The sequence below is a fragment of the Marmota flaviventris genome, chromosome 10, assembly GCF_047511675.1.
Source record: "Marmota flaviventris isolate mMarFla1 chromosome 10, mMarFla1.hap1, whole genome shotgun sequence".
NCBI lineage: Eukaryota > Metazoa > Chordata > Mammalia > Rodentia > Sciuridae > Marmota > Marmota flaviventris.
Genome location: NC_092507.1, coordinates 20,919,634 through 20,933,344, shown reverse-complemented (window position 1 = coordinate 20,933,344; position 13,711 = coordinate 20,919,634). Strand labels below are relative to the sequence as shown.

Here is a 13,711-nt window from a genome sequence, read left to right as displayed (position 1 = left end):
CAATAAATATTTACAAAATGTAAACCTGAGCATGGAATTTTTAAAAATATTTTTTAGTTCTTGATGGATCTTTATTTATTTGTATGTGGTACGCACGTATGTGGTACGAACCCAGTACCTCACGCATGCTAGCCATGTGCGCTACCACTGAGCCACAACCTCAGCCCCAAGGAATATTTTTTTAAAAATTAAAACTTATTACTATTAATCTTCAAATGAGAAAAATGAATTTTCAGGTAACCTAGTGTTGGAAACTTCATTTACTGCTGGTAGGAATGAAAACTGGGACATTTCTGGAAGACACTGGTGATACATGGCAGAAGTCTTAGAATAGTACATACCCAGCCAGGTTCTGTGGCACAAACCTATAATTCCAGCACAGGAGGCTGAGGCAGGAAAATTGCAAGTTCAAAGCCAGCCTCAGCAATTTAGCGAGGACCTAAACAACTTAGTGAGACCTGTCTCAAAAAATGAAAAGGGCTGGAGATGTGCCTCAGAGGTTAAGCACCCCAGAGTCAATCCCTTGTGTTCCCCACAAAAAATAGTACATACCTTTTGACTCAGCAGTTCCCTAAATTTATCCTGAATAATCATAGCTATCAACAAAGACTTAATCAAAAGCACCAGCATTATAGCATTGTGCATAAAAGCAAAACATTGGAATAAAATTAAAAATCTAAAAGTAGAGGAATCAATTTATTGCAAATTTAAATGATAAAAATACAAAGAGTAATTATAACTGCCAATATTTAAATACTAGCTCTGCTAATCAAAGCTGTATAACCTAGAAAAAGATAATTACTCTGTACCTGTTTACAAAATGGGTCTTTTTATTTATTTATTTAGTAATGGTGCTAGGTACCAAGGTCTCAGGCACCAAGGCAAGTGCTCTGCCACTGGCCCCAAAGGGTCTGGTTTAACATAAATAAAGAACTTGGGTTAAGCTATGGAACCAACCTGGGTGCCCGTCAACAGATGAATGTGAATAAAGAAAATGTGGTACATACACACAATAGAATATTACTCACCCATAAAGAAGAATGAAATTATGGCATTTGTAAACTGGAGACTATCATGATAAGTGAAATAAGCCAATCCCAAAAACCAAAGGCTGAATGGAAGTTCACTGGATTTTGTGAAGTTCATTCTCCTTTGTCTAAAGGAGAATGAAGGGAACAGAGGGAGGATGTGACTAGCAAAGATAGAATGAATCAAACATAACTTTCTTATGTTCATATATGAATACATGACCAGGGTAACTCCACATCATATACAATCACAAAAATGGGAAGTTATACCCCACGTATGTAGGTAAAATACATTCTACTGTTATGCGCAAAAAGAACAAAAAAATAAAGAATTTAGGACAGCACTGTAACATGATTAGAACCCAATAAATGTTTTTTTTTTTTTACATTTACAAAAGAACACTATAGATTAATATCCTGGGAAATAAACAGAAACCTAATATGTATGAAATGTTTTTATAAAAACAAATATATAGCTGGGCACAGTGGTGCATACCTGTAATCCCAGCAGCTGGGAGGCTGAGGCAGGAGAATCTTGAGTTCAAAGCCAGCTTCAGCAAACAGGCACTAAGCAACTCAGTGAGACCCTGTCTCTAAATAAAATACAAAATAGGACTGGGGATGTGGCTTAGTGGGTTCAATCCCCAGTACCCCCCCAAAACCAAAACAAACATATATGTGTATATATATGTATGTACATAAATTTATAAAAACTAAAGACTAGAAAGCTATATACCAAAATAGTGTATTTCCTTAGATATTATTTTTACTATTTTGTACTTTAAAATGTCTCATCAACAAATGTGCCACTTTATGATAAGTGAGAACTACCATTTTCATAAAATTAAAACTGAGGGACTAGAGGTATAGCTCAGTGATAAAGTACCTGCCAAGCATGCTTGAGGCCCAGGGTTTGATTTTGAGCACCACAAACAAACAAAAAATTAAAACTAAGAATTACCCTTATTGTTGCTTCAACTTCTAATGAATCTCCCCTGAGGGTATAAAATAAGAGACCAAAGAAGCAGAATTATAGACATTTTTAAACAGCTTTTATTACTATTCAACACAAGCTCACAGGTTCTGTTACAAACCTTACACATAATAATTAAGAGACTTTTCTTTCCAAAGCTAATTTGTCCCAGTTTCCCTTCTTTATGCAGAGGGATTAGACATATTCTGTGTTATCCTGAGCCTTTAATTTAAAAAGGCTGCCATGGTTGGGTGTGGTGACACACACGTGTAATCCCAGCGGTTTGGGAGGCTGAGGCAGGAAGATACCAAGTTCAAAGCCAGCCTCAGCAACCTTAGGGAGACCCTAAGCAACTCAGCAAGACCCTGTTTCTAAATAAAATACAAAAAAGGGCTGAGAATATGGCTCAGTGGTTAAGCGTCCCTAGGTTCAGTTCCAAGTACCAAAAAATAAAAAAAAAATTTTTTAAATAAAAAGGCTGCCATGAATGTGAAACCTCACGAGGAATACACTGCAAAGAACCAAGCAAATTCTCACTGTCCTTCCTGAGCAACACCTGGCTGGTAGTGGTAAACTGGGGCATTTATAACATCTTTTTTCTAACATATGAGGACAGACTGTCTTAGTCACATGAGCCTTTTGGGGTCTATTTTCTCCAGGTGAACCAGAGGTTTCAGCTGCTCAGCAAAGTTCCTCATGTCATCAGAGACCACGTCCTGCCCGGCTGGTGCAACAACACTTAATTCCACAAGATAGGAGAGCGACAAGGCTTCAGTGCTGTCTGTGTTCCCTGGCACCAGGATGCGGAAAATCTTGTATACCATAATCTTCATAATGCCCTTACGAAACAAGTGTCCCTTGGCAACAAACTCATGGTCCATGCGGAAGCCCATTTCCATCAAGAAATCTGTGAGATTTTCAGATGTGGCAATGTCCACACAGTTTCGCACCAAAGCGTATCGGTTCTTGTCTCCCATTTCTGGCTGTCCCAGGTAACGCAGATGCCAGGGTGCCCCTGCTCTATCCATAGAGCGCCGGGCCCTCAGGACAAATGGGCTGGCTTGCTGGCCCTTCAGGAGGAATACCATCTCATGGTCAAGGAAAGTTTCAGGTTCCATGTTGTCACATAAACCACGAAGGCGGTGGATAAGGCTTTCCAAACTGTGGTCTAAAACACTTCCTAAAGAGGGAAAAAGCACTATTAAATCTCAGCTTTCATTTTGGGTCAAAGAATTAGCAAAGGATTATTTAAAAAAACAAAACAAAAATCTTAAATGAAAAACCCAACAGTTTAGTGTAGTACTATGTAAAACACAGGCCTAATATATAAGGAGTTATATTGCCAAGCTATTGTATAACATTGTGAGAAAGTTATTTCCCTTTCTTTAGGATCTCCCTAGAAATGCTAATGTCCAGAAGTTCTTGCTCCTTGGCCTCAGAGCCTTTAAAAGACAACGGTGAGAATGTCGTTTATTTTAACAATCATATTTGTGGGATTGATTTTTTTTTTTCTTTTTTGGTGTTGGGGAGTAAACCCAGGGCCCCACTCATGCTAAGCAAGTGCTCTATCACTGAGCTATACCCCTGGCCACAATTATCTGCTATTTCCAGCAAGTTTTGTTTTGTTTTGTGCATGCGTGTGTGTGTGTGTGTGTGTGTGTGTGTGTGTATAGTGCTGGGTACTGAACTCGGGGCTTCACTGCATGCTAGGCAAGTGCTCTACCACTGAACTATAACTCCAGCCCCATAAATCTTCCATTTATGTAAGAACATATAAAGTTTCTTTTTTTTTTTTTCTTTTGTGATGCTGGGGATTAAAGATTGAACCCAGGGCCTTGTACATGCTAGGCAAGCGCTCTACCACTGAGCCACATCCCCAGCTCTAAAATTTCCATTTTATATATTTTTTGAAAAGACAATGAACTGCTTCATAAAAACATTAATCTTAGTCTTCATTTATTCATCCTTCTGGCAACATTTAACACAGTTGTTACAAATTATACCCTTGGCCTTTAGGACACAAATCACTCTTGGTTCTTCACCTAACTCAGTGACTATTCCTTTAAGTTTTCTCTGCTTAATCTCTTCATCTTGCCTAAATGATGGAAGGTCCTACAACTCATTCCTGGTCCTTTTCTCTATCAATAGTCTCTTTGCTAGGCATGGTGGCACATGCCCATAATCCCAGCAATTCAGGAGGCTGAGGCAAAGGATCACAAGTTCAAGGTTAGCCTCAGCAACTTAGTGAGGGCCTCAGCAACTTAGTGAGACCCTATCTCAAAATTTAAAAATAAAAAAGGGCCAGGGATGTAGTTTAGTAGTAAATCACCCCTGCGTTCAAGCCCTGGTACCAAACAAACAAAAAAACACCAAACACCCACTTCCTCCAAAATAAGTCTCTTCCTTCCTTGGTGACCTGAGTTGATCCCATAGCTTTAAATACTATTTTATTTCTTGAGACTCCCACATTTAAATCATGAACTGTAGACTCATATATCCAAACTGTCTACTCGATTTTTCCATTTGGATGCCTAACATACATTTTTGTTGTTGTTGTTTCCAGGGATTGAACCCAAGGGCACTTAATACTGAGCCCCATCCCTAGAACTTTTTATTTTTATTTTGAGACAGGGTCTCACTAAGTTGCTTAGATGATCCCAGGTTTCATAATTATCTTTTTTTTATTATTATTATTTTTTGTAGTTGTAGATGGACAGAATGCCTTTATTTTATTTGTTTATTTTTATGTGGTGCTGAGGATCAAACCCAGTGCTTCAATGTGCTAGGCAAGCACTCTGCCACTGAGCTATAGCCCTAGCCCTCATAATGACTTTTAAATATTACTTTCATTTCCTTGAATCTGCCAAGCTCTTTCCTGCCTCGTGGTCTTTGCATTTGATCATCCCTCTGCCCTGACAACTCTTTTCCCTAATCATCTCATTTTCATCCTTTGGATCTCAGCACAGGTTCATCTACTTAGACCTTTTCTGACCACTCCAGCCCCTCAGTTCGGTTTTCCCCCAACCTTCCCCACCAATTATTCTATCATCTACCTTTTATTTCCTTGTATTTCTATTTTTTTATTTACTTTTTTATTTTTTGTTTTCTCTAATAAACTGTAATCTCTGTAAGGTCAGGGCCTCCTACTGCCTAGCACAGTGTGCCCTGGCACAACTCTTAAATAAATCTTCAATCACATGCTTACCAGGACCTGGTAGTCCATTGCTATACTTAGAACCCTGTTTGTTTTCAAATATTCAGTCTTTTGAATCTTACTGTTAGTTTTTGCAATATAGTAACATTTTGTAGTGATCTAAAGAAAGTGTTGGGAATATATGAAGGAAGAACATTTTTAGCATAAGGGATAAGAGAAATACATTGCCAAATACTTGTTATTTTCAGACAATAGTAGGCATGTCATTCTGGCTAAAGAGACTGATCAAGGGGGAAAGTGGGAAGAGATAATGTTGGACAGATAACAGAGAACATAATATGTAGGATCTTGGAGAAAATGGTCTAGATTATATTTTATTTTAAATCACATAGGAAACTGGAGGGTTCTGAGCAGAGGATTTATTTGCCTTATATTTTATTTATTTATTTTTCATATTTGCCTTATATTTTAAAAAAGACCACTTGCCTATTGTGTAGATTAAAGAAGACGAGGTTGATGAACCAGGCATGATGGCACATGCCTATAGTCCCACTTATTAAGGAGGTAGAAGGATCACTTGAACTCAGGAATTCAAAGCCAACTTAGGCAACACAGCAAGACCACATTAAAAAAAAAAAAAAAAAAAAGGCAAAGGTGGAGACAGGTTACTGCAAAGGCAAGGCAAAAAAATGAAAGCAAGTTGGACCAGGTAGAAATGATCAAGGGGGTGAAAGGTGGATTTTGCTTTTGTTTTAGAAATGTGGATTAGGTGGATATAGGATGTTGGAGAAAGAAGTCAAAGATGATTCCATGGTTTTTGGCCTGGGAAGATGAAAGCTGAGAGTTGCCATTTACTTTGATGGGAAGACTACAGGAGAAATAAGATTTTGAGGTGGAAAAATCAACAGTTTGATATTGAACAGGTTAGGGTGAAGATGTGTGTTAGGAGCAGGGTGTGGTGGCACAAACCTAAAATCCTAGCAACTCAGGAGGCTGAGGCAGGAGGACTGCAAGTTCAAAGCCAGCCTCAGCAACTTAGCAAAGAATTTACAGCAAGAAAGCCTGCACTACAGAACATTCTTGGCAAAATATTCCACAAGGAGGAAATGAAAAACAACAATGAAAATTTGCAGAGGGAAGAACTATAATAAAGGAAAAGCCAATCAAAGGAGAAACCAAGTCAAGTTAAATGCAAAAATAAACAAAAATGACTGGAAATACAAATCATGTCTCAATAATAAACCTGAAAGTTAATGGCCTAAACTCACCAACCAAAATACTGCTAGACTGGATTAAAAAAAAGACCCACCAATATGCTGCCTTCAATAGTCTCAACTCATAGGAAAAGATGTTCACAGACTGAAGGTGAAAGGTTGGGATAAAATATACCATTCACATGATCTTCATAAACAAGCAGGGGTTTCCATTCTCATATCAAATAAAGTATACTTCAAGCCCAAGTTAACCAAAAGGGATAAAGATGGTCTTTTCAGGAGCTGGGGTTGTGGCTCAAGTGGTAGTGTGCTCGCCTGGCACTGGGTTCGATCCTCAGCACCACATAAAAATAAAATAAAGATATTGTGTCCACCTTTAAAAAAAATGGACATTTCATACTGCTTAAGGGAACCATACATCAACAAGACATAACAGTTATAAATATACATGCCCTATATCCACCTAATCCACATTTCAATGGAGCCTCTATCTATGTTCAAGAGTCAAAGAGACCACAACACAATAATTCTGGGTGACTTTAGCATACCTTTTTCACCACTGGATAGATCTTCCAAACAAAAGCTAAACAAAGAAACTATAGAACTCAATAATAAATCAATAACTCAGACTTAACTGACATATAATAGAATATATTATCCATCAACGAGCAAATATATTTTCTTCTCAGCAGCACATGGATCCTTCTCTAAAATAGACCATATATTATGCCACAAAGCAACTCTTAGTAAATACAAAAAAGTAGAGTTACTACCCTGCATTCTACCAGACCGTAATGGAATGAAATTAGAAATCAATGATAAAATAAAAAAATAAAAGCTACTCTGATACCTGGAGACTGAATAAAATGCTACTGAATGAACAATGGATTGCAAAAGATATCAAGGAGGAGATTAAAAAATTCTTCGAGGTAAATGAGACACTGATACAACATATCGAAATCTCTGGGACAGTATGAAAACAGTTTAAAGAGGAAAATTCATTTCACGGAGTTCATTCCTTCAAAGAAGAAAATGTCAACAAATAAATGACCTAACATTACAACTCAAAACCCTAGAAAAAGAAAAACAAATCAATTTCAAAAGCAGTAGAAGACAGGAAATAATTAAATTAGAAATGAAATTGAAACAAAAGAAACAATTGAAAATATTGACAAAACAAAAAATTAGTGCTTTGAAAAAATAAATAAAAATGATAAACCATTAGCCATGCTAACGAGGAGAAGGAAAGAGAAAATTCAGATTACTAACATCCATGATGAGAAAGGAAATATCTCAACGGACACTACAGAAATTATTTTGAAAATATGTCCTCTAATGAAACAGAAAATATCAAAGGCATCAACAAATTTCTAGAGGCATATGATATACCCAAACTAAATCAGGATTATATACACAATTTCAAGCAAGGAAATAGAGGACACCACCAACCAAGAAAAGCCCAGGATACACAGCTGAGTTCTACAAGACCTTTAAAGAAGAACTAACACCAATACTCCTCAAACTATTTCATGAAATAGAAAAAGAGGGAACACTTCCAAACTCATTCCATGAGGCCAATGTCACCTGATTCCAAAATCAGACAAAGACAAAGACACATCAAAGAAAGAAAACTCAGAACAATATCTCTAATGAAGATAGATGCAAAAATTCTCAATAAAATTTTGGCAAACTGAAAACAACAAAAGCATATCAAAAGATAATGCACCACGATCAAGTAGGGTTCATCCAAGGGATGCAAGGTTGGTTCAACATACGGAAATCAATAAATGTAATTCGTCACATCAATAGACTCAAAGATAAAAATCATATGATCATCTCAATAGATGCAGAGAAAGGATTTGACAAAATACAGCACCCCTTCATGTTCAAAACACTAGAAAAACAGGGATGTCAGGAATACAACATTATAAAAGCTATCTATGCAAAGCCCCAGGCCAACATCATTCTAAATGGAGAAAAATTGAAAGCATTCCCTCTAAAAACTGGAGCAAGACAGGGATGCCCTCTTTCACCACTTCTATTTAACACAGTTCTTGAAACTCTAGCCAGTGCAATTAGACAGACGAAAGAAATTAAAAGGATATGGATAGGAAAAGAAGAACTCAAATTATTTCTATTTGCCAACGATGATTCTATACCTAGAAGACCCAAAATATTCCACCAGGAATCTTCTAGAACTAATAAATGAATTCAGCAAAGTAGCAGGATATAAAATCAACACCCATAAATCAAAAGCATTTCTGTACATAAATGACAAATCCTCAGAAAGAGAAACTAGGAAAACCACCCCATTTACAATAGCTTCAAAAAGGAAAAAAAGAAATACTTGCAAATCAACGAAAGAGGTGAAATACCTCTACAATGAAAACTACAGAATGCTAAAGAAAGAAATTAAAGAAGACTTTAGAAGATGGAAAGATCTATCTTGTCCTTGGATAGGCAGAATTAATATTGCCAAAATGACCATACTACCAAAAGCACTATACAGATTCAATGCAATCCCAATCAAAATCCCAATGACACTCCCCATAGAAATAGAAAAAGCAATTATGAAATTCATCTGGGAAAAATAAGAGACCCAGAATAGCCAAAGCAATTCTTAGCAAGAAGAATAAAGCTGGTGGCATTACTATTCTAGACCTTAAACTATACTACAGAGGAATAGTAACAAAAACAGCATGGTATTGGCACCAAAACAGACCTGTAGACCAATGGAACAGAATAGAGGACACAAAGACAAACCTACATAATTACAGTTATCTCATATTAGACAAAGGCGCCAAAAACATATATTGGAGAAAAGATAGCCTCTTCGACAAATGGTGCTGAGAAAACTGGAAATCCACATGTAACAAAATGAAATTAAACCTCTATCTCTCACCATGCACAAAACTCAACTCAAAGTGGATTAAGGACCTAAGAATTAAACGAGAGACCTTGCACCAAATAGAAGAACAGGTAGACCTAAATCTCAATCATGTCAGATTAGGCCCCAGCTTCCTTAATAAGACTCCTAATGCATAAGAATTAAAACCAAGAGTCAATAAATGGGATGGATTCAAACTAAAAAGCTTCGTCTCAGCAAAAGAAACAACCAGTGAGGTGAATAGAGAACCTACAGAATGGGAGCAAATCTTTACCACAAACACATCAGATAAAGCACTAATCTGTAGGATATATAAAGCACTCAAAAACCTTAACACCAGAAAAACAAATAACCCAATCAATAAATGGACCAAGGAACTGAACAGACACTTCTCAGAAGAGGACATACAATCAATCAACAAATATATGAAAAAATGTTCAACATCTCTAGCAATTAGAGAAATGAAAACCAAAACTTTCATCTTACTCTAGTCAGAATGGTAACTATCAAGAATACAAACAACAGTAAGTGTTGGCAAGGATGTGAGGGAAAAGGCACACTCATACATTGCTGGTGGGACTGCAAATTGGTGCAGCCAATCTGGAAAGCAGTACAGAGAATCCTTGGAAAACTTGGAATGGAACCACCGTTTGACCTAGCTATCCTCAGTTTATACCCAAGGGACTTAAAAACAGCATGCTACAGGGACACAGCCACATCAATGTTTATAGCAACACAATTCAAAATGGCTAAATTGTGGAACCAACCCAGATTCCCTTCTCTAGTGATTAGTGATATCGAACCTCTCATATGCTTGTAGGCCATTTGTATGTCTTCTTTGCAGAACTGTCTATTTAGCCTTTGCCTACTGTTCTTTTTTTTTGGTCCAACAGCTAGCATATGATTTTATTTATTTATTTAAATTATTTATTTATTCTAATTTACTATATGATGGCAAACTTTGGTATATATACACAATGGAATATTACTCAGCATTAAGAGAATAAAATCATGGCATTTGCAGGTAAATGGATGGAGTTAGAGAATATAATGCTAAGTGAAAAAAACCAAAGGCCGAATGTTTTCTTTGATATGAGGATACTGAATCATAATGGTGATGGGGGGGAGCATGAGAGGAATGGAGGAACTTTAGATAGGACAAAGGGGAGGGAGGGGGAAGAGAGGGGGCGTGGGGATAGGAAAGCAGGTGGAATGAATTAGACATCACTACCCTAAGTACATGTATGAAGACACGAATGGTGTGAAAATACTTTATGTACAACCAGTGACTTGAAAATTTGTGCTCTATATGTGTAATATGAAATGTAATGCATTCTGCCATCATATAATAAATTAGAATAAATAAATAATTTAAATAAATACAATCATATGCTAGCTGTTGGACCAAAAAAAAGGAACAGTAGGCAAAGACTAAATAGACAATTCTGCAAAGAAGACATACAAATGGCCTACAAGCATATAAGAGGTTCGATATCACTAACCACTAGAGAAATATAAATCAAAACCACAATAAAGCCAGGCACAGTGCCACACACCTGGAATCCCTATGGCTCAGGAAACTGAGATAGGAAGATTGTGAGTTCAACGCCAGCCTCAGCAATTTTTTTTTAAGGGGGCAGGTACTGAAAAATGAACCCAGGGGTTCTTAACCACTAAGTCCCATCCCCAGCCCTTTTTTATATTTTATTAGAGACAGGGTCTCACTGCATTGCTTAGGGCTTCACTAAATTGCTGAGGCTGGCTTTAAACTCATAATCCTCTTGCCTCAGCCTCCCGAGTCACTGGGATTATAGTCATGAGCCATCAACCCAGCCAGCCTCATTATATTCTCTAACTCCATCTATTTACCTGCAAATACCATAGTTTTATTCTCTTTTATTGCTGACCCTATCTCTAAATAAAATATACAAAAGGGTATGTGGCTCAGTGGTTAAGCACCCCTGGGTTCAATCCCTGGTACCAAAAAGAAAAAAGCACAGGGGCTGGGGCTGGGGCTCAGAGGTAGAGCGCTTGCCTAGCACATGTGAGGCAGCTGGGTTTGATCCTCAGCAACACATAAAAATAAATAAATAAAATGAAAAGATATTGTGTCCAACTACAACTAAAAAAAAAAAAAAAAAAAAAAAGGTTATTCTGGCCAGGTGTGGTGACAAATCCCTGTAATCCCAGCTACTTGAGAAGTTAAGGAAGGGTAATACAAAGAAGGATGGCAAGTTCAAGAGCAGCCTGAGGAATTTAGAAAGACCCTGTCTCAAAATAAAAAATTTTAAAAGGGCTGGGGTTGTAGCTCAGGGTATAGAACTTGCCTCACATGGGTAAGACCCTGGGTTGAATCTCCAGTATGGAAAAAAGAGGGAGAGAGCGAGAGAGCGAGAGAGACAGATAGATAAGGAGATTGATTCTGTCCTATATCATAAAATGGATGAATCCCAAGTACATTACGCTAAATGAAATATGTCAGTCACAAAAAGACAAATACTGTATTATCCCACTCATATGAGGTATCTAAGATATTTGAAATGAGAAAGTAGAAAGATAGTTGCTAACGCCTGGGAGTAGAAGAGAGGGGAAATTAGTATTTAATGGGTATAGAGTTTCAGATTTGCAAGATGAAAAAGTTCAACAGATATGAGGTGCAACATTTCAAATGTTATACTGGCAAATTTATAGTGCTTAATGCATTTGAAACCATATTTTTAAAATATTGTTTTAGTTGTAGTTGGACACAACACCTTTATTTTATTTTTATGTGGTGCTGAGGATCAAACCCAGCATTCCACATGTGCTAAGTGAGCGCTCTACTGCTAAGTCAGGACCCCAGCCCCTTGAAACCATAATTTTAAGTTTAAAATAATTTAAAAAATAAGGAGCTGGGGTAGAGGTTGTCTACCATGCATGAGGTTCAGTGTTCAATCCCCAGCACTGCAGGGGATGGAAATTGTCTGCTGAGTGTCAGAAATTATGCAGGTTACCTTTGTGTAAGTCTTTCATATCCACAGAAGCTGAAAAGAGGAAAGCAGGTAATCCCAGCTTTCTGGTTTACTTACCCTGAAGCAGGTACTCCATCATGTTAATGGTGCCCCCCGTAACAGGCATCATGGTAACTGGGGGTGCCTCCATGGTGTCTGTCTGATTAATCGAAGACTACAGAACTGGACTCAGAGCACCCAGTAAGGTAAGGCACAGGATACCCTGGAAAAGTAACATTTGTTTATACATCAGAGATGGAGAGATACCAGGTTTGCATGGCATTGGCCCTGGAATCAAGATTAACTCATTCAAAACTTTTTGAGTATCCCCTTATGTGGCCAGTTCCAGGAACTGACGATATAGAAATATACAAAGAAAATTTGACCATGGAGTTACAGAGTAACATTCTAGTTTCAAGTTCTAAAACCTCAAAAAGGTATCTGTTCAATCTTGAGGAAGTCACGTAACCTCTCACCGTCTTTTCCCTATAAAATGGGGTCAAGGATACTAACCCTCCGGACTACGTGGCTCAAAAGACATAACAGACATTCAATTACATTCGGAAAACCTGAAAAGTGACTTTAGGGATCTTGTCTTCCCTTCATTTTACAGATTAGACACAGAGACACGGAGAGGGATACAAGGCAAGTCACAGTACGCATCAAGTCAGTGGCAGAGCCTGCGGCCGAGTAGGAGAGAGCCTCGCGGAAGCATAAAATTCTTTTATAAAATGATAGTACAGATCGTCCTAAGCCGGCATCCTGGACGTGTGCACTTACACTGGAGAAACACACCTCCGCCCGCGCTCCGCCCGCAGAGCCTTTGAGCGACAATTATTCCCCAGACCTCAGAGCACAGGAGCCTAGCAAAACACACCACGAGCATAACAGCCCCGCCTCCTCCTCTTCCCACTTCCGGCAGGAAGCCGACGTCGCGCAAACGAGGCGAGACACTGCCGCCTTGCGACGTAAGGGTGCCGAGAGGGTCAGAAATTGTTTCTTTGCGGGCAAGCGGAAACGCATGCGCAAACATGCGGCACTGGTTTGTACAGTAACTGCTCTGTGGTGGCGGAGGAAGCTTGACGTCATAGGTCCTCATCCAAGAAAATATTTATTTTTTTCCAAGTTCGATGACCCAGAGATGTTTTTGTGTAGGAGATCTCTTGGAACTGGCAGAAGGGAAGAAAGAACTTACGTTTAAACTTTGATCGCAGAAACGCTGACTCGGACAAGAAAGGGAGCTTCACGAAGAGAAGGGGAGAATGTTATAAAACAAAGACCTCTTTTTATTAGATACCTGAAGCTGAAAAGGAAGACGCCCTATATTGCTTAGCATAATGTTGTGAGCAATTGGGGATCTCAGTAATATCCTTTTTTTTTTCACTTTGCTATGGATATTAACCTCAATTTTAAAATACTGGGGCGTGGCGTGCACCTGTAACTACTCAGGAGGCTGAGATGGGGT

The 13,711-nt window shown here is 38.2% G+C and overlaps 1 protein-coding gene across 4 annotated transcripts; it reads right to left on the bottom strand.

The window, feature by feature from the left end:
* Positions 1–2,058: 2,058 nt before the first annotated feature.
* On the bottom strand, positions 2,059–13,142 carry Med18 (mediator complex subunit 18). Of its 4 annotated transcripts, none has more exons than XM_071618706.1 (3): positions 13,124–13,142; positions 12,325–12,469; positions 2,059–3,181 (listed from the first exon to the last, which is right to left on the bottom strand). In XM_071618706.1, the coding sequence occupies exons 2-3, from the start codon at positions 12,395–12,397 to the stop codon at positions 2,628–2,630; spliced, it is 627 nt and encodes a 208-aa protein (XP_071474807.1). In that variant the 5' UTR covers positions 12,398–12,469; positions 13,124–13,142; the 3' UTR covers positions 2,059–2,627. The 4 variants fall into 4 exon arrangements, with proteins under 4 accessions (XP_071474807.1, XP_027793223.1, XP_027793221.1 ...); XM_027937422.2 differs by lacking the exon at positions 13,124–13,142 and adding an exon at positions 13,042–13,120; XM_027937420.2 differs by lacking the exon at positions 13,124–13,142 and adding an exon at positions 13,027–13,116.
* Between the last annotated feature and the right edge of the window lie 569 nt (positions 13,143–13,711).